Source organism: Heliconius melpomene, chromosome 14 (genome assembly GCF_056956725.1).
Source record: "Heliconius melpomene rosina isolate 202511_hmr_F chromosome 14, ASM5695672v1, whole genome shotgun sequence".
Taxonomy (NCBI): domain Eukaryota; kingdom Metazoa; phylum Arthropoda; class Insecta; order Lepidoptera; family Nymphalidae; genus Heliconius; species Heliconius melpomene.
Genome location: NC_140402.1, coordinates 5177133 through 5204539, shown reverse-complemented (window position 1 = coordinate 5204539; position 27407 = coordinate 5177133). Strand labels below are relative to the sequence as shown.

The 27407-nt window shown below is 31.4% G+C and overlaps 4 protein-coding genes across 7 annotated transcripts in view; 2 read left to right on the top strand and 2 right to left on the bottom strand.

Moving 5' to 3' along the window:
- The window catches only part of LOC146532092 (carbohydrate sulfotransferase 11), a 49026-nt gene extending 34855 nt beyond the window's left edge, over positions 1–14171 (top strand). For all 4 annotated transcript variants that reach the window (XM_085197056.1, XM_085197057.1, XM_085197054.1 and 1 more), the window contains 5 exons: positions 5383–5570; positions 5948–6245; positions 7926–8102; positions 10177–10334; positions 11713–14171. In XM_085197056.1, the coding sequence (XP_085053182.1) occupies positions 5383–5570; positions 5948–6245; positions 7926–8102; positions 10177–10334; positions 11713–11794 (903 nt within the window). In that variant the 3' untranslated portion in view covers positions 11795–14171. The remainder of the gene's footprint in view (positions 1–5382; positions 5571–5947; positions 6246–7925; positions 8103–10176; positions 10335–11712) is intronic.
- A 351-nt stretch (positions 14172–14522) lies between these two features.
- PIG-K (Phosphatidylinositol glycan anchor biosynthesis class K) lies at positions 14523–17158 on the bottom strand. Its single transcript, XM_085197436.1, has 7 exons — positions 17000–17158; positions 16641–16919; positions 16312–16520; positions 15861–15978; positions 15450–15560; positions 14927–15105; positions 14523–14666 (listed from the first exon to the last, which is right to left on the bottom strand). Exons 1-7 carry the CDS (start codon positions 17060–17062, stop codon positions 14591–14593), a joined length of 1035 nt encoding a protein of 344 aa, XP_085053562.1. The 5' UTR covers positions 17063–17158; the 3' UTR covers positions 14523–14590.
- Positions 17159–17420: 262 nt separating this feature from the next.
- Rab19 (RAS oncogene family member Rab19) lies at positions 17421–20567 on the top strand. The gene is made up of 4 exons (XM_085197240.1): positions 17421–17707; positions 17772–17856; positions 17965–18221; positions 18388–20567. Exons 1-4 carry the CDS (start codon positions 17498–17500, stop codon positions 18487–18489), a joined length of 654 nt encoding a protein of 217 aa, XP_085053366.1. The 5' UTR covers positions 17421–17497; the 3' UTR covers positions 18490–20567.
- LOC146532089 (uncharacterized) lies at positions 20487–26812 on the bottom strand. Its single transcript, XM_085197239.1, has 9 exons — positions 26584–26812; positions 25406–25530; positions 24641–24909; positions 24021–24140; positions 23567–23782; positions 22889–23103; positions 21842–22068; positions 21604–21770; positions 20487–21302 (listed from the first exon to the last, which is right to left on the bottom strand). Exons 1-9 carry the CDS (start codon positions 26769–26771, stop codon positions 20829–20831), a joined length of 2001 nt encoding a protein of 666 aa, XP_085053365.1. The 5' UTR covers positions 26772–26812; the 3' UTR covers positions 20487–20828.
- Positions 26813–27407: the final 595 nt, after the last annotated feature.

Genomic DNA, 27407 nt, shown 5'->3' with positions numbered 1-27407 from the left:
TTATTTTCCATTGCTGATCTAACGTCTTCAGTGACTCTCAGTAAAGCAGTAGTGGTGCTGTGACCAGTTCTAAATCCGGACTGTAGAGGGTTTAATAGATTGTATTTAGAAAAATGCCTAGAGATTTGTTGGTAAGCGGTGGATTCTAGAATTTTAGAGAGGAAAGGTAGGATAGAAATGGGACGAAAATGTGACGGTAGCGTAGGATTAGATATTTTAGGAAGTGGGAGAACAAATGCCTTGCGCCACATCACGGGAAACTGACTAGAGGAAAAAGAAAAATTAATAATGTGGGTTATTACAGGAACAAGGATGTGTAAAATAAGGGTGATCATACCACGACTAATATCGTCAGATCCTACTGCTTTAGAGGAGATAGTATAGTATATAGGAATTAGTAAATTGTCATAAATAAAAGCATCATAAACACGTAAGTCAATGCCGCGCTTCTCTCGTTGCCAGAGAGAAAATGAAAACAATAAATATTTCATTTCCTGGAGTGGGAATCGAACCCATTACATGTTACGTTTACAGTCGCACGCTTGTGCCTCTGCGTCACGCCAAGTAAAAAAATATGTTTTTATATTTTCATTTATGTTTTTAAAATATATATATATATATATTTCTTAATTAATTGACTGTGTGAGAGTTGATTGTATGTTGTACCATTTATTTATAGATTTTTTTAGCACGATTGAGTAACAGACATTAAATATAACTAACGGCCCGCCCGCGGCTTCGCCTGCGTGAACTACGTTATTATTAATTTCTGTCTCCATGAGTACCTACGTCCTATAAGTGACGACCATAATTTGATACTCCTAGAATTTGTAGTAACGAAGTTTCATACAAACTTTCAACCCCAAAAACAACCCCTTAGAAGTCGAATATTGCAAATTCCCGTCTTAGCGAGCACCTACGTCCTATAAGTAACTCCTATGCAAAATTTGAGATTCCTAGCACTTGTAGTTTCTGAGATTTCGTGATGAGTGAGTGACCTTTCGATTTTATATATATAGAAGATACGTAGGTATATGTAAATGTGTAAATCGTAGGTAAAAATTCTAATGTAGCACCAGTAAATACATATTTGGTATTTCGTTCTAAACAAGAAGTCGTTTAGGTATAGGTAAGCTTTCCTCAAGAAAAACTGGCTGGTTCACCTCGTTGCCAGTCAATGCCAAGTTCACTTCTACTAGATTTAATTTACCATAAACAGTGCTATTAGATACTTGGTTAAACTACTTGCCTTATTGGGTTCTATAATAATTCTCTATTAGATATTTCGAATTAATATACGTATATTATATGATTTGAAATGTAAGTCGTAGAGCAGGGGCGCAAGCGTGACCGTAAGCGTGACAGGTTGTCGGTTCGATTCTCACTCGAGGAAGTGACTATATGGGAACAGAGTGTCTTAGCACAAAGTTCACAGAATTCTAAAATGTGAAGAATTAAAATATATTGTGAAAAACATAATTTTTTAGCTTAAGTTATTTTTCATTTTAGCAATTTGTTTTATCATATTAGAGTTTGTAAATTAATACCTATATAGATATGTAAAGGATTTTATACACTTTTTGCTGCTGTTTATTTCGTGTTCTTTTTATCATGTTATCTAATTTTGTAGAATTTGACAATGACTTGTGTTTACTCTTGAACTAATTGAACTAGTATTCTGGAGGCAGTGCGTGTTGAGTGACGTAACTCAACGCCGCGCTTTGCCTCAGCACCAGAGCGAAGAAATGAATATATAAATTTAATTAATTGAAATTAAGCAAATAGTCATTTCCTCGAGTGGGGATCGAACCCACAACCGTCACGTTACAGTCACACCCTTGTGCCGCTGGGCCACGACGGTTTTTATTATGATAGCTTGTACTATGATAGATTCATACCGTTAATGCCATAGAAAATATCACCTATTCCTATATGCAGGTGAAGCTCGTATGGTTCGCGGGTCAGTAGACAATGAGACCGTGAGACCCTTTGTAGAGCGATCGCAGTTAATGAAAACGATTACAGTAATTTTCCGTAATCTATATTCTATAGATTACATCATATTTTACCTGTTAATCGTGTTATTTTTTTTCTTTTCACGCTGTATCCCGCACATAGGAAGGTACGCAGAGGGAACCTAATGTTAAGACACTCCGTTGCTCATTTTCCATCGAATTCTGGAAGCTTTGCGTGTTGCCTTTGCCTCTATATTAGAGGGGGAAAAAATAAATATACATTTAAATAAATATTTCATTTATTATTTTAGTTATTTGTTTATATTTATACATACATATATTTAACCAACGGAAATTTGAAAGCTTTCATCAGTCAAAGTTTGACGTCCAGTTTCCGCACAAACAATATTGTTTTGCAATCAACTCTCGTTACCAGCTCAGCTTTACCAACTCTGCAATATATAATCCTTTAGATATACGAGAATAATATCACATACCTATAAAGGAACGTTTTATATAAAATAAGTGCCTATTACAATAGTAAAAAATATTATAATAGTAAAAAATAAGGTTTCGCGGTTGAGTTCTGCCCCTCAACACGCAATGCCTCCAGAATTCGGCAGAAAGTGGGGTACGGAGTGTTTTTCCACTAGGTTCCCTCTGCCTACCCTGCTGTGTGCGGGATACAGCGTGAAGCATGCCATCTATCCCGTATTAGCTTTTAGTTATAAGCCGCTACACTTACAGTCAACTCATATAAATTATAGCTTAGTAAGTGGGGGTTCTATTCTAATCTATAGCTATAAAATTCAAACGATAGTTTACACCATTGTTCCTTCCCATCATCATTCATAGCGCGATCGTACTAGACTGTAGGAGTTCCGCTAGTATAACGTTTCTATTAAAATGTATGCTACGTGACAGACAGATAAATGTATAATTAAATAGTAATATTGAGATATGTATTAAACAAATCTATGTAAAGAATATATTATTATTATTTTTTTAAATAACGTACTTATAAGCTGTTTTTCTTAAACAACTGTATGAAAAGCGATGAAAGCTTTTCTTTACAGCTACTTACTTAATTTGGTTGTGGATTCGATTCCCAATCGGGGTAATAAGATAGTTACTATTCTAATATGACAAAATGCGACGGTATGTTCCGCCACTCACCTTACAATTCAACGGAAAATTGAGAACGAAAGTATTTTAATGGGGCTGGCGTGTGTTAACACTAAGTTCCCAGGTTCCTCTGCTATATGCGGGATACACCGTGAAACTAAAAAAAAACATTAAAATTCCTAACCCACTATTGCGTGTTACAATGTAATTCAAGTAATGTATATTATTGGGGCAGAACCCGTACTGGGGCAATTATAATTATGTAATTTACATAAGTGTGCTATAAATGTCATATGTGTGTGTGCCTCTGTGTGTATAAATATATGTAGATGAGTGTGGGAGTGTAGAAAGGCTGAATTGAATAAATTATTGAACAAGGACATTGATAAGTGGGAATTATCATGTCCATTTCACGTAGCTTCACGCTGTATCACGCACACAGAAATTACGAAGATTAGTTTAAATTTATTATCTTTTAAACTGATCATGTCTTTTGTTAAAATAATCATGGAAGAAATCTTTTAAGAATGAATTTAAGAAAGAATTATGAGCGGGCGAAGCCGCGAGCGGGTCCTTACCCCTAGTGTTTTACGTGACATATCATTAGGGAATCTAGGACTAACTCAAGAACAGTTGCTACTACCTATCTATCCTACCCTACCTTTGTGTTTTTGACATATGAACACTAAACGATAAAAATATTGGGTACCTAAGTTAAAGATTACAAAGGTCTTTGAAAGTTACCTTAATAATATATTACAAGTATATTTTTTCTATAGCTATCTAAATATAAAACATGACGATAATTTGGAATAATGAGGTAACCGCATGCATGCGAATTTAACAACCAAACCACATGTGTCTGTAAAACGACGTTCTTATTTCGTTCGGTCGTTAACGTGATGGCGTACCGCAATGTGTTTATGTATTTTTATGTTTAAAAAGTCCAATTATTATTGTAAAGTTACAATTTACAATACAGGATTATATTCTATGAGCAGACTCTAGTAAAAGCCAGGGTTAGGTCAGCCAGTCGGGATTAATGCCAGGAAGAAGATGATATCAGAACAGAACTGCCAAATTCATAAAAAAAATAGATAAAAATAGATTTACGAAAAAACGAAAATTATTTTTTTCTTACGTCCGACTGACCCATATATTCCACAAGTTTTCGAGATCTTGTAGAAGAAAAACACTGTTTCCCGCTTATAGCAGTGTTGGCAGAGAGAGCCTAGTGTTAAGACACTCCGCTCCCGAATTGTAGAGGCATTGCTTGTTGAACGGCGGAACTCAACGCTGCGCTTAGCCTCGACACTAGAGCGAAGAAATGAAAATATAAGCTTAAATAAATATTTCATTTCCTCGAGTGGGGATCGTATCCACGACCAGTCACGTTTACAATCACACTTGTGCTGCTGCGCCAAGACTGGCCTATCCTAAATAAATATGTTATAGGCATAGGTTGTTAACGTATAACGAAAGTATTATTTTATAATGAATATTTCAATGCGAATAGTGAATTGGACCGTAAAATAATTAATTCTAATTACACCGCATAACGAATTTCGGATATTTATGAAACGGATCACGCGAACTTCAGGTCTTTACCCTATTTGTTTAATTGCCCTTGTTAAAATGTCATAAAATATGCAAATATTCGGACATTCGTGGAAACTTCGTGGTATATTGTGATATACTTAGATAAAAAAACCGGACAAGCGCGAGTCGGGCTCGCTCACCGATGGTTCCGTACAACGTAAAATTGGAGATCTCGGGCCTTTTCTGAAACTCTAGCTAAGTTTCGTCAGAGCCCTTTCAACTGATACCTCTCTTGAACCAGCGGCTTTAATATCAAATTTTGCCCCCTTTTAAGGCTTAACTGTATAGTTTTAATATTGTTTACTGAACTAGTACTACCTGTAGATGCTAGGTGCCAAATTTCATAATTCTTGGTCAACCGGAAGTATCCTATTAATTTTGATTTCTTTTATAGTATTGGAATACGCGTTTTTTGCGTTATAAGCGACCATAGCATAGCGCTTTTTTCAGAAAATCACTATTATATTCATCTCGATATTTCCAAACGTTCCTGAGATAAAGGCTCTTGACAGACAGACAGGTGGTGTGAATATGGTGGCATTAATTAATTATTGTTTTGTTAGTAAACCAAACAAGTAAAAATCTATAAAAAGATGAAATATTTTAATTAAACATATTTCTAAAAATAAAAATATCTTAAAATATAACTGAACAAAAGTGAAAACACAAGCATATAATAAATTCAATAACTTCTTTGTTTTAGTATGTATTTGAAAACGGGAGTCACGACGAGGGTCTTCTCTCCCGCGACAAATTTTTTGAAGTTGGAAGCAGAATGGACGGTAGAAGAGAGTACCTGAGGAGCGAATGCTCCAAGCTCGGCCTGGACAGCACGAGCCACAAGGCTTATGCTTGGGAGTACCTCATTAACCGACAGTATCATGTTATATGGTGAGAATTTTCTCAAGTAATTGGCACTCCATTACTGACTACGGGTTTCATATTAAAAACTTGACTTGGCAAACTCATATTACTTTGTATAGTAGATAGAGTTGTAAAATATTGTTATTTAAGCGAATAATATGAGCATTAACAAATAATGTTATTCTTAGAATTTATAAGTATCAAAACAAAGTTTTGCAAAACAATTTTAAACATTATATTTATTTTAATAATTAATTACTAAAAAAATCCTATTAATCATAATTGATTTCTTCTTAAATAGAGATGAACTACCGAAATAATAGATATTCTAAAAAATCACCTATATTATAAAATAAAAAAAATATAATATTAGCGATGGTAAAATAACTAATATTTACTTATAGGTGCAACATTTTCAAGGCTGCGTCAACATCATGGATGTATAACTTCAACCTCATGGCGAACTATACAGCGGCATTCCTAGATAAGACAAAGGAGGTGCCTTTGGAACTGGCCAGGAAGAAATATGCGAGACCTACCGTGGAAATGATAAGGAAAGCTCAGGGCGATTCCATATCATTCCTGATAGTACGTCATCCATTGGAGCGGCTAGCGTCTGCTTACAATGACAAAATAGTACACGCTTGGCCAAAGTCCTTCCATGATCAAATGGGACGAAGAATTATCAAAAAATATAGAAAGGTAAAATTAATATCCTATTTAGATAAATCAAATCAAAGCTTTACTCATATAGCAGGGTAGGCAGAGGGAACCTAGTGTTAAAACTCTCCGCTACCTACTTTCCCCCGAATTCAGGAGGCATTCCGTGTTGATAGGCGGAATTAAACGCTGCACTTTGCCTCGATGCCTAAGCGAAGAAATGAAAATTTTTAATGTTTCATTTCGTCGAATGGGAATTGAACCCACGACCATCCCATGCGCCACGACTAACTTATAATATATAATTTAACGTATATTACGTATTTTATTATACATTTTTTTATCAATTTTAATAAGCTACATTTACAAAAATTTATGAAAACAATGACCTTATCACCACCCACGTTTAAATTGAGAAATACGAATATAAATTAAACGAGTCATCCACACACGCCCCAAAAATAATTTGTAATACATTTGTAGTACAATAGCTAATTAAATCGTTATTTATTATATAAGATAGTAGCAGATTCAATTCTAAAAATACAAACATCGCATGTAGAATACGAAATTTCGGTACATTTGGCAAAGCATATAAAAATATGTAAATTGAAAATCTTACTTATCGTAGAGTTTTATAGGGAGTGTGGGTTCAAATCTGACATGACAATATAAAAAATTATATTACTGAAATTGAAACATAATTATTTACTTATTTAACATAATTACTAACGATATAGTAATGAGGCCAGTGGTAACGCGTGTGACTGTTAATGCAACAGGTCGTAGGTTCGATTTTCACTCGAGGAAATGAAATATTTAATATTTTTATTGCTTCTCTTTGTTGAGGCAAAGCGTGGCGTTGAGTTACGCCTCTCAATACAAAATGTCTCCAGAATTCGACGGAAAGTGGGCAGTGTTTTATCTTAACACCAGGCTTCCTCTGCCAACACTGCTGGCTGGAAAAAACAATATCGTAATCAAACTGTGGCTCAAGTTTTCACCATTTTCTCAACAATAGGTGCCTACATCCAAAACCCTCAGCAGAAAAGAGTAATTTACAGAGTTTAACTAAGTTTTCCTTAAATCAAGCTTAAGACGAAAAATACAAGCGAATTAATAAATATTGTACCCTTCTTACATAATTCATTACAGTATCTCACATTAGTATTCGTAAGACATTTAAAAATTCCTTCGCAATGTAAACTGTTATTTTTTACTGCTAACCAGAAGTGATTTTTCCTTGTTTAAAACCGTTTTATTTTTTCATCGAACAATGGTTGTCAATTCAATGCCAATTAAGGTTACTCTTGTCATGTAATGAGCAAATTGGGATAATAATCCATTTGCTATGTTGACAGAATACATCATAGCGGAATTATTAATTGTTGTGATGAATTTTGTATGGTAGTGGGTTCGATTCTCACTAGAGTGAAATATTTAATATTTTCATTTTCTGACTCTGTTAACGACACAATGTCTCCAGTATTCGATAAGGTGAGGTTCCCATGTTCCCTCTGCCTACCCTGCTATGTGCGGGATACAGCGTGAAGCTATAAAAGTGAAAATCTTAACCTTTTATTTTTCAATATAGGTACAGTATTTTTAAGCTAGGATGAGAGAACCTAATGATATTATATTACTTCGTTTGTATTTTTAGTTAATTTTTTTTCTGGCGTTATATAATGTCTTCGTAGCTTAATTATCTCATTATTGTTTTAGTCGGGACCCAAACCTGCACCCACGGAGAGGTACCCAGTGTTCGAAGAGTTCGTGTCGTACGTGCTAGATGAGGCTAAAGTAAAGCGCACACTAGACATGCACTGGACGCCGTACACCGACTTCTGCACGCCCTGCAAGTTCAACTTTGATGTTATACTGAAATTTGAAACTTTGGACGTAAGCGATTCATATATCTATTAAACTAATTTTTATATTTAAATACTGTAGGTATCCCGCGCACAGTTAGGGTGGTTAAGGGAACCTAATTGTATGGAGGGGGGTATTGCATGCGGAACGGGCGGAATAGCGGAACTTAACGTCACGTTTTGCCTCAGTTAATATATTATGAAAGATTAGATTTATGCAAGCATACTAATTTTTTGTTTAGCTGTATCTCATTGCAAGGGAGGTTGAGAGAACCTAGTTGCTTAAGACATCAATTTCTGGGGGTATTGCGTGTTGAATAGCTGAACTTAACGCCACATTTTGCCTCACACTGATACCACTAAAACCAGAACGATGAAAAAATAATATTAAATATTTCATTTCGTCAAGTGGACATTGAACCCATAACCTATCGCGCTTACAGCCAGACACATGGACCACTGCTCCGGTCTCGTTGTTAAGTGTTTAAACACTTTAATCATTATTATTTAAATTTAATACAATAATTATAAAATGGGATAAAGTATTTAAAATTCAACCAATTTTTAAGTTCTTAGTGTTACGCTAAAGCTGAGCTCTTCGCTTAAGCGTTTGGTATTACGAGAGTGGCTTATTAAATAAAAAGCAATTAAAACTGTGAGTTGCTGTAGATTTTGTTTATATAAATTATATTGGATTTTGTATTGGAGTTTCCTTTATTTATTATATTATTCCTGTAATTCCTATATTTTTTATTTTTGACGACGTTGTGTATATGCCATGTTATTTTTTTGTCGGTTTGTCTGTATATCCCGCCCTGAGGCCTTCAGAAAAAAAGATATAATAGGTTATATCGAATAATAAATATAGACATTTATAGACATGTTTTCACTCTATAACATCAATTATTTCGGGCATCATCAGGACTATTAGAATACAAGCTATAGCAAATTTTAACTACTTCATACGTATTCTATATGAATAATATACACCCTGTATGTTACTTCCCTGCATCCATCAAAATTTTCCAAAGACCGAATTGTCAATATCTCTTTCCAAATAAAATTTATAAATATCGAGAGAAATACGTTTCGTTCTAATATAGCTTATTTAATAAATTATTCTATTCACATAAATATTTTCATTGGTTTTTTGTGGAGGTAAAATTAAAAATAAAAATTTTACATACCCTTTATTAATAAAAAAAAATAAAATGTCTACTTTACAATAGAAAACTCATATTACATCTTCCACGTTGAGTTCTGCAGCTGAACAGCAGTTCAGCAGCTGCTGCTGCTGAGTTGATGCAATGCTTCAAGGATTTGAAAAAATGTGGAAGACAAAGTGTCTTATCGCTAGGCTTTCTGTAAACCTATAAAAAAATATAATAGTACTAGTAGGTGCGTTTAATATATATTAGAAGAAATTACAAGTAAATAATATAACCAATATCCTCTAAAGAAGACAACTTATTGGTTTAGTTGCGTTGCAAGAAATGTCAAGGACTATCGCTTGTTTGTCTTCTAACCTGTCTTTGGGTTGTTAATGTCCAAATAAGTTAGTAATAATTGACAAATATATGGTGGGTGGACATGTTTGGGTGTTTATATTGTCACTTGTAGGCTATTTTTATTTTTATATAATATTTAAATTAAGAAAAAGTAAAAGATAAAAAGACTTTTCTTATGTATTCTTAAATTTCACTCATTTTTGATTGGTCCTTTACAATTTCAATAACTTTTGTTGTTTTTGTTGTTGGTAATTTCTGTCGTTGTTGCTAACCAATAATTTCTTTCGAGTAATATATCTGTATATAATACATCAAAATTCAAAATATGTTTCTTAAATAAATTACATTGACTTTATCAGAAGAGCATAAATAGCTGAATACATTTCCAATTTTGGAAATGATATATTTAATATTTTCATTTCTTCGCTTTAGTACTAGGCAAAACGCGGAGTTGAGTGCCACCACTCAACACATGGTGGAACGAAAACGAAGTGTTTTAACACTAGGATACAGCGTGAACCTGGAAAAAAACTTACATGTAAAGCCACAAGCAATAAGTAGAACAGCATATTAAATTCTATTCTATGCATATTACAGGAAGACCAAAGATTTCTCATACAAATGGCGCGTCTCCAAGATATCGTCAAGCCCGAATGGCGGAACAGCGGCAAAGGCACCAACACGTTGCATAACATTAATCACCTGTATTCACGTTTGAAGAAATCTCAACTTGATGGTCTTTACAATTTGTACAGGTAAGTGGAAACATTAATTAGTAGAAAAAAGTTATAAATCGTGGAGCAGGGACACAAGGTGTGCCTGTAAACGCGACAGGTTGTGGTTTCAATATCCGCGAGGAGGGGCGTTGGGTTCCGCCACTCAACACGTAGGTAATGCTTGCTGTGTGCGAAAAGATTGTAATATAATTTTTAGTATTGTTATCATTTTTTTATTGTTATATCACCTATTTAATTAAGCTAACATTTCTATAAGTCAATCAAGTCTCTCCAGTAATAACATTTAAATAACCATAGTAAAAAAAAGTATACTGAGAAAAAGCTGTTGACACAAATACCTACTAAATAAACAAATAGAAATAAGATATTTAACAATAAGAAGATAATTATTAAATACCTTTTTGGTCAAACATACGAATATTATTTTAAGATAAAACTTTAGGAACTATGTAAAAAAATTATGAAAATTACGCAATTTATGGTTGTAGGGCGGTGCCCTGCTGGGGGCGCCAGGCAATTAGCCTGGGTACATATTGTTTTGTGTGAATAAGGGGCGGGCCCGAGTTGTTATAGAAATAAATGGTTTGCCGCACGCACTTCCGTTCGACAAACACAGATAATGTAGTGACAAATCACTCTTTTTTTATAAAGGACAATCTAAGACACGGCCTTAAAAAGAATATATTAGTCGAATGTAGTTTTTTTGTTGTTTTTACATAAATATGCATTCTACAAAAATGTCTTTATAATATATGTTGTTATGATTTACTCTACTCTCACTCGGAGGAATAAATTATTTTCACTTTCTCGATCTGAAACGACGATACGCGGTGTTAAATTCCGCCCTAAACGTGATACCACGATTGAGCAGGAAGTGGAGAACGGAATGTCTTGACAATAGGTTCTCTCTGCTCCATAACTGTCTATTTTTTTATATAATTCTAAACTAACTTGCATACTTATAAAGTATAATTCTTTATACTCTACTATGTTGTAATAGATTATTATAAAGTCAATCTACCTGCAGGGGTGACCTTAAGTCAAGTATTTTTTCTAAGCATATACTGGCTTTCTTATCTAACTAACAAAAGGTCACGGCCTGTCCTACGATATAAAATAACATTATAATTCTATTCGAAATTCCATTTTAACCATATTTTCTAAAAAAAAATACCACGGCAAGGTTCGAAAGGTGGGTTCGATTCCGACTCGAGAAAAAACTGGGGAACTGAAGTGTCTTAATGGGAACGAAGCGACTTAACACTAGCTTTCCAGGTTCCCATAAACTTAGACATATGTAGGTAAAAACCTCATAAATTAGCTATAAATGTTTTGTATGTTAATAAATAACAAAAATACAATAAATTATATATTACAATAAGCTATAATTTTCCAGATACGACTTCCAATTGTTTAACTACACCATAGATAATTATTATGAGATAATTAAAAAAGACGAGGGCACCAGTCACGGGTGAGCGCCAGAACCCATAAACAAACTGAATGCTTTTCATCGCTAAAAAGGCGCGACGAGGTGATTGATGGCGGAAAATGGAAGACTGAATGTAAGGCATAAGCAAAGTCACCTTTTCGATCGGTTCATAAAAATTTTAAATCGAACAAACATCATTAAAATTATATTTAATTCATTATATTATATTCATATTTATTATGTATTGAAATTTTCCATATTGGTTATGTTTTTAAATTATTTTTTTTAAGCTATACTACCTAATTTATAAAATGGAATTTTAATTTTAAGTATATTTATTTGGTTACAGTCAATTGTAAATATTAATTAGCGATGATATTCGATTATTTCCAATATTTTGTTACAAATTATTATTATATTTGAATGTTTATTATGCTATTTAGAAAGTAGGAATATTAGCTTAAATTGTTATTTGTAAATGTAAATATTTAAACAAATTGTAAATGATGTAGATTTACTCATATAATTTAGTTAATATGGGTATTAGAGTGTAATGTAAATTTAAATACTCTATTTTAATACGATAACAAAATAATTAGTGCTTCCGTATTCATCATTAATAATAAGACGAAGTTTCAATAGAAATTAATAAATTTCGTTCTAATTTCTTTAATGCTGAGCAATTTAAAAATCTAATGTAATTAAGTATGTATTAAAAAATATCTTTCAAATTACTAATTGACTACTTAAAATTATTACAATTTTATAAAATATTATTATCTATATTAAATTTAAAAGTAATATAAAGTACAAATGTGAAACTCCATTATATAAATATTATTAATTATTATTGTTAGATGATTCTGTTGAAGCATTTACCTACGAAAAATATTAATTTTCATACCAAATTCGCAAGATAATATGAAAATTAATATTTTTATTTTCTTAATTCATATTAAATAATATATAGGAGATTATTCGTCACAAATGAACTAATAAAAATCAATCCTTAACAGTGTATCGTTGAAAGTGTTAGATATCTATCATTTGTTACATATAAAATTGTAATTCAGGAGTACAACAAAGGAATAGGCACTTACAGTTAATTATTTATGTATATTATTTTGTAAGTACGTTATATACCGAGAGCTTAACTTTCTTTAGTCAGTTTTTATTATTAGACAACGTAAAAAATATAATACTGTATTTTAAATATTAGAATTTGTAATATTAAAATAAATATTTGGGACTAGTCTAGGTGCACTTGTTAGGGGCTAAAGATAAAACACCACTGGCCACTGGGTATCCGAGTGACGTGACATAATGTCACTCACTAAGTCCCGCTGCCCAGCGAAATGTGGATGAGAATTATATTAATAATGGCTTGTTTATATTGAAATCCTTATAATATTAGTTTTTTTTTCTATTTCACTCTAAAATATTTAAAAAGTTTCTTTATATTATAACTTGTAGTTAGTTACAAATAAAAGTAATGTAATGTCAGATGAAATAATTACTTGCCTAGTCATAGCAGTAAAAAGAAAAATAAATGTGGATAAGCATAAAAATTAAAACAAATAAAAAAAATATTGCAGCCATAAATAAATTGCAGGAATTGTTATATTTTTACACGTATTGTTTTGTTTTATATTATTACATTATTAGATCATTATTTTATTTAAAGTTTGTAATTATTTTCGTGTTATTGCGTGATTGATATTATGGGTGGCAATTTTAAATACTGCGACAGCACATTTTAGGTCGTAGCAGATTTAATTCTTAAGATTTAGAATAATAGTACACAGGCGTTATCACATAAATAAATAGTATATAATTAAAATAAAGAAATAGATGATTTTGGTACTAAAAGTCAATAGGTATGTGATAACGTCACTGTTTATATTAAATTATAAAAGAAATCGATACACCATATTAGTTATATTTAGAAGCGGGAGATGATTGATATTTTATAAGAAAAATATATAAGAAAAAAATAAAATATTTTAATACAACATAAATTAAAGCAAAGCGTGTATATTTTTTTCTTTTAAAAAAATAATGACCTCAAAATATTCAGCTTACATATCAATTATTTTTGCCACGTTCTCAAAAAAAAAAGTATGTAGATATTATTAATAACTTAAAAATTTTAAATTATTATAAATATTGTTCACCATTATATTTCGCTTTTAGATTTATATACTTAGATAATATATGGGACGATTGTTAGACCAAATTAATGGCCTAGATAGTAACTGAAATGGTGCTATAGATCCTTAGATTTTGATCTCATATCAGCATGAGTGTTGTTGCTATAAATTGTGTTATCGAATCAAACTATCGAATCGGTTGTGTTAAATGATGTTAATGAAAAATTTTATTCTTAGTACTTATAGAGAAATAAATATTAGTTAAAAATCTGGGGATGTTGTTTTATTTCTTTATACAGCAAAATATTGTTATGATCACCCACATTTTTTTTATTTTTCAGTTTTTATTTATAACCTTACTTACTTTTAAGTAACTCTGTAAAATCGAAGCTTGAAACGCCATTGCGTGGTTTGCAAAATTTCATTGTATATTACTGGGATGCGACCTTAATTTAGGTATATAAAGATGTTATAAAATCAAAGGAATATTATCATTTATTCTACTAATATTATAAATGTGAAAGTTTGTGAGGTTTCTTCTTTCACGCAAAAATTACTGAACTGATTTAAATTAAACTTTACAGTTATTTAACGTAAGTTATTAATAAATGAAACAACATGCAATAAAATTAAAAGTAATTTTTATTTTGTTCATAATAATACAACCAGTAACTTACTTACTATTCTACACTTCACACTACAGATTTGACTAAATGCATGGGAAATTGAGGTAGATACTCTCTCTTCTCAGGTAATTTTGTGTTATTTCTGCAATATTAAGAAAATAATCATTTATTAATTGCAAATATAAGTATCTTAAGTCAATCAGTTTTTAAAAAAGTTTACACAATCAGAAACTGAACAACTGAAATAACTACTGAATAAATTTAAATAAAGCTTTAGAATAATATAGTTCATACATAAGAATAACACATAGACTACTATTTATGTAAAGATTTTATATCATTTTAAAGAAGTTAAACATATATATATTGTTTTAAAAAATATATTGTTTTATGTTAACTTACATTGATGCAGTCTTTTTCCTCTTAGGCCTCACTTTTATATCAATATAATCTGTTGTCATAATTATTTTCCTTACTGACCCAAAGAAATCAGTGATGGGCACTTTACTGGGATCACGCTTGAATAGATCACGCCGAACACCTACTGTTGATAGACAAGCACTTTTCGGACATACGGCAAGCTGAAATTTAATATAAATAATGCTATAATAATTAACTAGTTTTTATAAAACATAATTCAACAGATTTTATATTAGAATAAATGTAGATAATACATATTTGAGGCCATTCTGGTATTGTGGGATAGAGTCTGACCGTAAATGTGTTATTTCAATCCCCACTCATTTAATTTTCATTTTCTGGTGAGATTACTAAGTGAGTGTGGATTACTAAGAAAGGATGTCTTAACGCTAGGTTTTCTCTGCCTACCTGCCTATATGAGATATAGTCTAAATTATATTATTTATATATTTCCTATTATTCATGTATATATAAAAGATGTGTATATTAGGTTACATGAACTTACAAATTCTGACATTGTTTTCTCACTATTAGGGTGCACATTCTCCAAAAACTCCAATACATAGTATGTATATCTGTCTATTATATAAACTCCAATGGCTGAATCAACATGGTGCTGCAATGAAAATATATTACAATTATTTTCTATTTTACAATGTTTTTCTAATTAATATTACTGCTGATAATAGAAATAAATATTTAATAAAAATTAACTTTAGATATCACATTATCACAGTAAAAGTGGAAGTGATATGAAACACTGTCTACAATTTTCAAAAAATCTTTAAGATGGTATGTATGGTGACGGTATATTACAGAATGTTCCATATTGGTAAGTTAAAATAAGAGTTTTCTATTATATTTTTATCATAACTTTAAAGTTATGATAAAAATATAATAGAAAATATATACTTACAGAGAGAGAATCCTCCCCTACTAGGCTACTGGCTGTAGCAAGGATGTTGGGAGAGTAAAACTTTTCATACATAGATGATGCTTGGCATGTATCGATTATAAAAAAAATCTCATTATATCTGAAAATTAGCTTTTTTAAATAAAGGTGTTTTAAAAATATTTCGCCTGTATACTAAAAAGATACTTTAAATATATAACATGTGTTTTTTTTATTTTAGATAGCAAGGTCCAAACAAACTAAATTCCAAGCAAAACATTCCCAACAATCTGAATATAATAAAAAGGCTGTGGTGATGCTATTAAAATGGAAGGAATTTGACAGTAAACTATGTGGTGTGGTATGTTAAGTAAGCATGGAAAACAGAACTACATGCTCTTTTTGCTTCTTCTGCAATATGGGAAAAAAAACAACTACACTAAACTAAACTTAAAATAACAATATAATGAAAAACCTTCTTTTCTGCCACATTTGTTCTAAGGCATCAGCTAATTCCTGACTAGTAATTTCTTCAGAGTCCTGAAATTTCAAAAACCCATCTCCACCATGGCCAGTCAAGTAAATAAGAATATTACTGCCTTCATCTGTGAGTAACCGCTTTGACCTTGGAGTATCAGGTGGCACTCGGCCAGTGAGAAGACGAACAAAGTTTTCTACTGATACCTAGAATTATAACAAATTTTTGTTGGTTTTATTTATGTATAAGCTATATTGGTGACAGAAGACTGAATCAAACATACTATGTAACCTTAAATCATAAAGATAGGTATCCAATTTTCTTACTTCATATCCTCTGTAGTCAACTTCAACATCATCTCCATAAACATTTATTTGTTCATGAGCATTATTAAATATAGTTGCAGGACGAGGGTTTCGTGGGTTGCAAGCCATGTCATCAGATATCATAAGTATAATCTGGCTATCTGGTATCCCCAACCGTTTGACACTTCTATAAATTGAAAGAACATTCGCAACATGCCGGTAATTGAACCAAAATCGTGAAGTATCCACTAGCACAGCCCAATTATTGGTATGATTTGATTTTTGAAATTTTTCTGGAATCTAAAATGAAATTTTTCATGATAAGGAGACCGTAAACATTTGTAATAAATGTTCGGAAAAGAAATAATGACAAAAACTACCTCGATCGCATGATTGACTCCTATAAAAAAGGGAATAAGTAATAATACCAACACGCTTTGCATTGTTTTTTTGTAAATTTTAAATTATTTGTTTACTTGTGATAAATTAATGAATCCCTTCTTTTGAAATTTGACATTTGATTAAATTTTTTAATGACATTGGGGTACAATGCCGCCAACATTTATTACTCAATAATCGTTCAGAAATCTAAATATATTGAATTTTATTGTGTATTTTTTATTGATAATAGTATTCATTTAAAACAATAAACATTATAATTAATATTATTAATATCATGAATTTTTCTATTTCATTTTATAAAGTTTGCATAGGTGTACTACGATGTATTATATTATTTAAAAAAAATATGATTTAGATGGCAATACTAAGTTGCATAGCTTATAACAAAACTTTTGACATAAAATTTAATATTTGAGAAATGGTTGTCAGGTGAACAACGTAAACATAATTTTTGTAAATTTTACCATTTTTTAGTCATGAGTAACCGTAATCCCAACACGTTAATGAGTGTTCCTGACGAACAATTTGACTATTTATTTAAAATTGTCCTTATTGGTGATTGTGGAACGGGGAAAACATGTATTGTGCAACGACTGAAATCCGGTAACTTCATAGAAAGACACGGCAATACAATAGGCGTAGACTTTTCAATGAAAACTTTATTAGTAGACGGGAAGAAGGTCAAGGTTTGTATATCATTTAGAAATTTATATATCCCAATCTATAATTGACTAATCGTGTAAAATTCAGCTTCAGATATGGGACACTGCAGGACAAGAACGCTTTCGAACAATAACACAAAGCTATTATCGCTCAGCGAATGGAGTTATTATCGGTATGTGCGTCGTATTATTTACATATTATGATATTAATTATATACCAACTTTTATTATCCTCTAAAACTGTCAAAGTTGATATATTAACAACAGTTTTTTAATTTCAGTTTATGATATAACAAAAAGATCGACATTTCTATCCTTGCAAAAGTGGATAGAGGAAGTGAGACGTTACACATCATCAAATGTAATAGTTTCTTTAATAGGGAATAAATGTGATTTACCAGATCAGCGAGAAGTAGAGCCAGATGAACCTAAGTCATTTTGTCGCTATGTTCCTGAAATAATGTTTGTTATGGAGACGTCAGCCAAAGATAACACAAATGTTGAGGATACATTCCGCAGCTTAGCAACAGAACTAAAGGTACTTTTAAAATATATGATAATTATATTTTATGCCAAAAGCAACACTCATAAATTAATATTTTCATATATCTGCTATAAACAAGGAAGTGCAACATCAAATTCCAGTATTTAATATGCAGTGTTTCAAATTGATTTACTTTATTTACTATTTTATTTCATTCCAGAGGCAACATGATAGCAGTGAAGGACCTCCCGTTGAATCTGACTCGGTAGTGTTGGGTGAGAGTCATCCAGTGAGTAGGTGCCAGTCTTGTAGATCTTCTTAATAATATTCTTTATACCTAGACAAATTGCCATTTCTTATTATTATAATTGTTATAGTAAAAATTGTTTGGTTATGTCTGTAAAATTAATTTTTTGGACAATCAATTTATGGTGATTTTATGGTGCCGTTATGGTTCATTATTGTATATATATCTTGTAATATAACCTACTTTAATTTTACATGACACTAAGTGAAATGTACTTGATAACATTTTAGTACCTTTGCTAATGAATTCGGAAAACACAAAAATGTTAACAACAATTCTCATAATGTTTGCTAATCACATATTTTCTTGCAAACTGTTTTTGTTTTTCAAATTATTATTTAATACAATTGATTGATTTTTTTTTAATTGTCTAAGTTAATTATAATAGCTTCCTTCTAATGAAGAAGAAAATAAATAACCAAACATTTTTTATTTGGTATGTTTTGGCTATGAATTTTCTGCATATGTATATGTCACAAATAACCACCTTTATATATTTTTTTTATTAGTGTACCAATATTGGTGCTCATTAGAATAAGTGTATAGAGAATCTCCATACAACATTTTTTTTGTTTTTTTTTTTAAATAAATAAACTTCTATTGGTTTGCTCACAAAATGGCTCATATTTGAGCTTTATAATCTAAAACTATTAAATAATGTTATTATTTCTCGAACCTGTCTGTCCTGTCTCGAATCATATAACACAATTTAACTGTGATGTTTGAATACCATGAGAAATTTGTGAAGTTCTTTATTTTTTGTAATTATTTTAAATTAACAGAAATTTTGATACAGGGATTGATATTTAAAATATCAGTATTATATTTATTATCAGATATAATTATGTTAGTTTTTAGCGTCTTGAAAATTGAAACAACTATGAAAAATGTAATTTATATTTAATTTCACCCTGACAGTTTTTTCTTTACTTCTCATGTCATCAAAATCAAACATCACATAACATGTTTCAAATTATAGGTACTATTGAAAGATCTTAAAAGAGCTTATATGTATCTTGTGAAATTTTTAAATTGTAATTATTTTACTTTACTAAGTATATAATATATGTTAAATGTTATATAAACTAGATCAATTAATACTACCTCTGTGTGAACTGTTACAATAGTATTGTGCTTTTTATATAATATTATAATACAACACCAATTGTTAAAGTCTTACTTCATAGTTTGTCTATAAATACTAGTAAAAAATAAATGTTATATGTACCAATTTTCAAACAATTTAAAGTTATCAGTTTATCACAAAAGATTGACACATGAGATTTTTCCCGCCTAGCTTCGAGATTCATAGTCGAGGCGTAACTCAACGCTGCGCTTTGTTTTGTACACATAGATAGGAAATGAAAATAATTCACTCTTGCCTATTGGGAACCGAACCTACAGCCATCGAGTATACAGTCAGACACTACCGCATCATGTCAGTAACAAACTAATTTCGAAATTATGTTCACGATGGCTTTAAAGTATTAGTTTAAATGTAAATTCTCATTAGTTTTAAGTATTTTTAATGAAATTATCAGAAGTCAGTTTCGATAGTGTAAATAATATACTTATAAATAAATATATACATGTACCACCAAATCGAGACTGACATTCGCCATATTTACATTTTGTAATACTTATAGATTATCTTTATTTCTTACGTCATTTACAAGGTGTATATTTTTTTTAATCTTGATTTTAGTACATTTTTTGTATGTATATTGTGTTGTAGTGCCACTGCTGTCACAAATATTGTAGAATATTTTAAATATTTTTAAAATGTTAAATACCACACTAAGTTTTGAAAAATATTTTAGAAAACGTATAAAAAATTGAACGTTTCGTCACGAACCGGCTTCTTGAACGGTTTTGATACGTCTTCTTAAATATCTTTTAAAACATCATAAAATTTAAGGCCTCTTTTGCCACAATTAATAATTTAAAAAAATCATTTTCATGTCACATAAATATCCTTATTCTGGGGAAAAAATAAAACTTGACATGTATACATTTTACTTTATTTTGTATAAACCAGTGATCTAACAAAGTCATTTATATTTTCTTTTAAAATAAATGTGTTTTTGTTAACACTCAAAGTTTTTTATTTTGTTACATTATACGTCGGTATCACCTAATGTCTGTAATTATCGAAAATATGATCTAAATTGGTGAATAAAATATAGATAGATTTTAGATTTTAGTTTGTACAATAATTTTAATGTAATAATATTATATAATAAATTGTATTTCTTTATATTAACTAAATAGGCTAGTCGTAGCGCAGGGGCACAAGCCTATGACTATAAACGCTACAAGTTGTGGATTCAATTCCCATACGAAGAAATTTAATATTAAAAGAAGTTAACACTATGATTTTTTGAATCACTAACAATTATATCCAATTGCTTCGTTACATGTATTCCAGAAATCCAGCCAAACTTGCCCGGTTCCGTGCCAAGTCGTCCAAAAACCCTTACTAATTGGCCATTAGGTTTGAAAACTTGGACTCTACAATTTCCTGAATCACCAACTAAAATGAATCCCAACGGGTCAACAGCTAGCACCTCAGGAATTCTAAATTGACCTTTCCTCTGACCTAAGGAACCAAATTCAAGTATTTTAGTTTTATCCTGTTTATTATATATTTTAACGCGTCTATTACCGCTATCTAAAATTATGACTCTGTCTTTGGTTATTGCGACAGATGTTGGTGCGTTGAATTCTGTGCATAATACTTCCTTTGTTTCCCATAGTGATGTTTGTACAGTCTGGTTTCTTGTTGCTACTCCATATTGGTGTAGGAAGGTGCCGTCTGGTTTTATTACCTGTGGTTCCGAAAAAAAAAGATATTTTAAAGGCAAAAAGTGTATATTGGCATGATTGTGCGACTGTCAACACGACAGGTTGTGAGTTCGATTCCTATATTATATTTTCGAAGAAACGAAAAAAATAAATTTTCATTTTTTCGAGCTTGCAAGCTTGGCGTTGAGTACCACCACTCAACACGCTATGCCTCAACAAATTCAGCGGCAAGTGGGGAACGGAAGGTTCCGTCTGCCTTCTCGGATATATGCGGGATACAGTGTGAGGCGGATAATTTTTTTATTATAATTATATTAAATATACCTGCACTCTATCATTGCCAGTGTCAACCACGTATATGTGAAGATTTGCGTTATCAGTCGCTATACCTTCTGGTGACCGGAACATTCCATCACGACTTCCCTTCTGGCCTATAGACCTAATGTACTCTCCGTCTTTAGAAAACACGTGGATACAGTGTTTCCATTTGTCTAAAACAAATAATATAAAATTTAAGCACATATTTATTTGACTGTAAAAAAATTCAGTAACATAAACTTACCAGTAACATAAATCTCTCCTAAAGTCTTCATAAAGGCAATATGGACAGGGCAAAGCATCTCCTCGCAGGACAACCTAGTTATAATTTTAGCTTTAGTTCTCTCCACCACGAGGACGCTGTGGCTGTCGATGCCGCAAATGTAGAGGTGGTTGTTCCAGGGACTGACGCCCACACCGGCTGGACGGGATGTTTTACGCCATACGTAATGGGGTACGAAGTTTCGGGATCTTAAATGTGATATGTTTTAAATATCATTATATCTATATATATATAAAATCGAAAGGTCACTCACTCATCACGAAATCTCAGAAACTACATGTGCTAGGAATCTCAAATTTTGCATAGGAGTTATTTATAGGACGTAGGTGCTCGCTAAGACGGGAATTTGCAATATTCGACTTCTAAGGGGTTGTTTTTGGGGTCGAAAGTTTGTATGAAAGTTCGTTATTACAAATGCTAGGAGTCTCAAATTTTGCATAGACGTCACTAGGACGTAGTCATGGAGACAGAAATTAATAATAACATAGTTCACGCGGGTGAAACCGCGAGCGGGCCGCTAGTATATATATAAAATCGAAAGGTCACTCACTCATCACGAAATCTCAGAAACTACATGTGCTAGGAATCTTAAATTTTGCATAGGAGTTATTTATAAGGTGCTCCCTAAGACGGGAATTTGCAATATTCTACTTCTAAAGGGCTGTTTTTGGGGTTGAAAGCTTGTATGAAATTTCGATACTACAAACGCTAAGATTCTTAAATTTTACATGGACGTCACTTATAGGACGTAGGTACTCTGGGAGACAGAAATTAATAATAACGTAGTTCACGCAGGCGGGCCGCTAGTAAAACATAAAAATAAGACAATTCTTATAATATTTCAATTTGTTTTTCTTAAAAAATATTATACGATTATTTTAGTGAGTTTCGTTATTATCTCTGCTAGTTTTTGCGATTTATGGGCACTGACACTTCGTCCCCGAAACGATGCCGCCCCGACCGAATTCTAGAGATGCGAAAATGAAATAAAATATATTAAGTAAGTACCTATAAAATACTGATAAACTGGTTTCACTTTCCATCGGGTCATACATTTTTGCTGCTTCTGGTACGGGGTCTTCAGATTCGGCATCACAAGGTGTGGCCTCGTCAGCTTCTATACTAAAGTTCTCTTTGTCGAATGTATACTTTTCTGAATCCCATTTGGATACCTCAGATAGGAGTTCTAATGTATTTTGATGTATGTTTATAAAAGTCGCTACCTGGAAAGTTTTAGTTTCATTTTCTTTAAAAACGTTTGGAACAGTTTTTTTTAATTATAGATATTTATTAACAATTTCTTTATAGTTTACTATTTAGGTTCTAACAGGTTGTCAAGAACTAATTAGATAAAGCATAGGGTTCCTCCACCTATATTGTATATTTGATGTATTTGAAATGGATAGGTAAGTGGCAATAAAATGCCATCTAATTCCTAACATTATTTGTTTACCTATAGTCTAACAAATTACAAGTTTTTTCTAATATGAAATAGATTTGAAATAACATTAACAAGATACCTGCTTAGACAAGGAATTATTAACTCTTTAAAGGTACTGTTAAAAATTAATTTTCAATTAATAATTTGGATAATATAATTTATCTTAAAAAGTAAGCTAGATATAAGTAAGTAAAATAAAATAAGAATACATAAAAAATATTAAAATTCTGTTTAGCTAATGTTACCCCGTCAGTATCTTCAGTATGTTCTTTCGCATTCATTGCAAGGGTAACGGCGCTCCGTGCTTCATCCAAAGACGCTTTTAAGGCCAACGCAGACATATCTCTTGATTTTTGTAAATCTGTCGCCTTTTTCAATAATTGCATTTTCGCTTCTAGAATTTCATTTATTTTTTCTTCCGTTGCTATGTTTATATGTTCGACGATACGTTCACAGCGGTCCTAAATTATATACACTTATGTTTTAGTTTAGGAGAAGTTAGGAAGTTAATGTGAATTATATACAAGTTTTTCATATGTTAAAGGAATATTTAGTCCAATTTCTTGAAACTTATCTTTAAAAAGATAAGCATCAGTACATCGACAACAAAACAATTGAATTAATAATAATATTATAATTAAAATATTATCTAAAGATGACATTTCATTGATATTTATTTGCAATTTAGAGAAAGCTTACCTTGTAATGTTCTATTTTATGTTCGAGCCGGTTGGCGGCGGAATCTAGTTCTTTTAAAATGGATCCTAATTGAGTCCGCATGTCCTCTAGATGTTGTGACCAACAAACCCGGCAGAAGCTCTAAAATAAGATGGCATTAGACTATCAATAAATGTTTTATGGGATTACTAATTAGAGAAAATCTTGCTAATTCTTATTATACGAGTTTGTATGTACTAGATATTAGTAAGTATTCATGATTTTTTTTAATATCGAGGCTGTGGTAAGGCTCAGTTTTCAATTTTTCACAATGTAGGTGCCTACGAGGCATTATGGTACTTAGATTTTTTTTGGAGGGGTGGTTTTTAGCTTTGAACAGCTATGTTCGTTTGTCCTTTTTTTGGGGACAAATTTTGTTGTAAGTAAAATTTCTGGGGTGGGCACGGCTCAACCGGCCCCTCTCCTTCATATGTCCATTCTCGTTGGAAGTAATAAGTATTAATTTACACCTTAATTTTTCTAATATTAACTTTTTCATATATGGAATTTGAATCCATATCCATTCTAGAGTAAACACTCGAAAAAATTATTAATCGAAATTATTATTATTAATAAATAATTTTTTATTATTTTGAACATACCAATTTGCAATGTTCACAGTACGTAACGTCAACGTTATCACATATACTCTTGCAATGCGTGCATCTCACACCGGCCGCGAAGAGATCCACACTCTGCATATTATTAGGAGTTACAGGAGGAGTCTCCACCTTCTTCTCTTTCCCCTCATTTATACCAGCCATTGCTAGGAGGGTATCTATATATAGATTAGATGGCAAATTGTCCACAAATTGTGAGTTTTGCACCTGAATCCTTGTACGGCATATTGGACAAGAGATTATTGGAAAATCTGAAATCATTGGAAATATACTGTTTTATGAAGTCATAAAATTAATGTTATAATCGGTGACTAATAATAAAGATATGGTTGACTGACTAATATTATATTAAATTGATATAATATAAAAGATAATGTATCTATCTTTAAATTTAGATTTACTTAATGATATGATAGATTTTACTCGTTTTACAATAAAATGTGGTTTTATTGGGGATGCAGGATTATAAAGATTTGCGTACTTATGTCAAAAGAAGACTAAAGGCATCATCAGAATATGTCTTTATTTTTCTCCATTATTCTTCTTTTTTATGTAATCATATTATGTTTAATTAAGCTTGCAAGATATACAAATAAAGCTATTTATACGTTAATTTTTTGAACGAAATAATTTACAATAAATATAGAATATATTTTAAGCAAAATTAATTAAATTAGCTTTTAAAATTACGTGCTAATTAGTAAAGGCTTCGCAAATTAGTTAAATTATTAAAAAAAAATAACAAACCTGAAACATATGCTTTTAAGCATGCATAGCAAAAAGTGTGCTGACATGGCAACATTTTTGGTCTATTTAGAACTTCCAGGCATAGTGCGCACTGGACGAGCTCCTTGAGACCGCCGGCTGATAACCTATTAAAAGAGAGGAAGCTTTACTAAGATGTTCTTGTCGGTAACTAAGGAATAAATAAGAAATAATTATAATAAAAGCCAGATGTGAGTCCAGGCACAAACGGCTGTAAACGCTGTGTTCGATTCTCACTGGAGGTGGACTGGACTCACTACCATTCGCGTTGGCTCTGGTTCCGCCACTCAACACGCAACGCCTCCAAAATTCCGCGGAAAATAGAGAACGGAGTATCTTAACACTAGGTTCCTTCTGCCAACCCAGCAGTAAGCGGGGTATAGCGTGAAGCTGATTTTACTTCATTAGGTTGACCTTTAACCCATTTGAATTTAACATATTGGATAGCGGGGCTTAACCTCGCATATTGTAAATACCATATATGGCAAAGTAAATATTTTCACCATAAAAGAAAAAGAAGGATTTGAACATGGCATAAATTTAAAAACGAAAATAAAAATGAAGCCAATGATGTCGCAAGCCCTGGTCATTATTGGAGAATTTACGACCATCCTCACATACATAAGGTATTTTGTATTGTACGTTGCCAACTACAGTTTCGACGAGGCATACTAATTTGACGAACACTTATAGAATACCACCATTTAACTTATTTAATAGATTTTTAAAAGTGGTTTGGTTAAATAAACTATTATATCTTTTGAATGTTGATTTGTTAGTAAATTATTGTAATTAATGTTATCGTTTCAATAAACACTTGAAGTCATTCGTGGCGCAGGAACACAAGCGATTGTTATTTCTTCGCTCTGATCTCGAGGCAAAGCGCGGCGTTTAGCTCCACCACTTAGCATGAAATTTCTCTGGAATTCGGTGGAAATTGGAAAACGGGGTGCCTTAACAATAGGTTAGAGCCTGTAGGCCCTTTTTTTTCAATAATAATAGATTTGTAATGATTATGAACCTAGATATTTACAAACACTTTTAATAGATTTTAGTGATAAAGATTGTATTATAATTAGATATAAAGAACTTTAAAAACACCGCCTTTTTTGATCTTTTTAATTTATTTTTCATCTATTATTAAAACAAATTTAGCTTACTTTCTTGGTATTGTATCACATGCTGAATTCATAGATCTCTGAGATGATACAGCTGGTATAGCTTGTTTAAATACAGGAGGGCTACTTTGCGGCTGAGGCGTCAGGGTAGGAGAAGCATCATCTACACCTTTTTGACTATTCCAACGTTTCAAATTAAAAAATGGCTTCTTTTTCACTTTCTCTGCCATATTCGCAACTTGTAAGTTTAATAAAACAATTAAAACTGATACAAATTTATCCATTATCATAATATCATTATCAGTTATGGCGATTCTATATTAAGATTGGCTAATTTTGATAAGATTACAACGATTTTGATATGTATATATATTGTTATTATTTGCTCGCTTTTAATACATAAGTGTTTTCGCCAATAAAATTTCATTTATCTTGTTCTGAGTTAAGTTTATTTATTTTACGTCCTGTTTATAATCTAACGACTAGATATGTGTGGGATTTGCAACTGGTATTAAGCGTGTTAATATAAGATTAAAATAAATAATTACTAAAGATGATAGAAATAGAAAATTCTAATTTATTTGCTTAAAATATTGTGATAAGACGAGATTATTGTTTTTTTAACATTATCATAAAATAAATTAGCTTCACCATTCATCAGTAGGAACCTAGTGTTATGACACTCTGTTCCCCACATTCTTTTATTTTATTTATTTAATTTCTTAGCATATACCTACAGTTAGATATATATGATTTAAATACAATTCAAAGAAGTGAAACTTTAAAAGACATCTTTTTTTTTATAATTCAGCTTGTATACAAACAAGGACATAACGTTACATGAATCTTATTTGGGAAAGTCAGAA

Excerpts from the sequence above, each read along its gene's own strand:
- PIG-K (XM_085197436.1), bottom strand. The coding sequence starts at position 17,062 with ATGCAAAGCGTGTTGGTATTATTACTTATTCCCTTTTTTATAGGAGTC. Across the intron at positions 15,106-15,449 it reads AGAAAACAATGTCAGAATTT|CTTGCCGTATGTCCGAAAAG; the intron begins GTAAGTTCATGT and ends ATTAAATTTCAG. Across the intron at positions 14,667-14,926 it reads AGGAAAAAGACTGCATCAAT|AAATAACACAAAATTACCTG; the intron begins GTAAGTTAACAT and ends TTAATATTGCAG.
- Rab19 (XM_085197240.1), top strand. The coding sequence starts at position 17,498 with ATGAGTAACCGTAATCCCAACACGTTAATGAGTGTTCCTGACGAACAA. Across the intron at positions 17,708-17,771 it reads TAGACGGGAAGAAGGTCAAG|CTTCAGATATGGGACACTGC; the intron begins GTTTGTATATCA and ends TGTAAAATTCAG. Across the intron at positions 18,222-18,387 it reads GCTTAGCAACAGAACTAAAG|AGGCAACATGATAGCAGTGA; the intron begins GTACTTTTAAAA and ends ATTTCATTCCAG.
- LOC146532089 (XM_085197239.1), bottom strand. The coding sequence starts at position 26,771 with ATGGCAGAGAAAGTGAAAAAGAAGCCATTTTTTAATTTGAAACGTTGG. Across the intron at positions 23,104-23,566 it reads ATACTGAAGATACTGACGGG|GTAGCGACTTTTATAAACAT; the intron begins GTAACATTAGCT and ends AAAACTTTCCAG. Across the intron at positions 21,771-21,841 it reads AGGAGAGATTTATGTTACTG|ACAAATGGAAACACTGTATC; the intron begins GTAAGTTTATGT and ends TATTTGTTTTAG.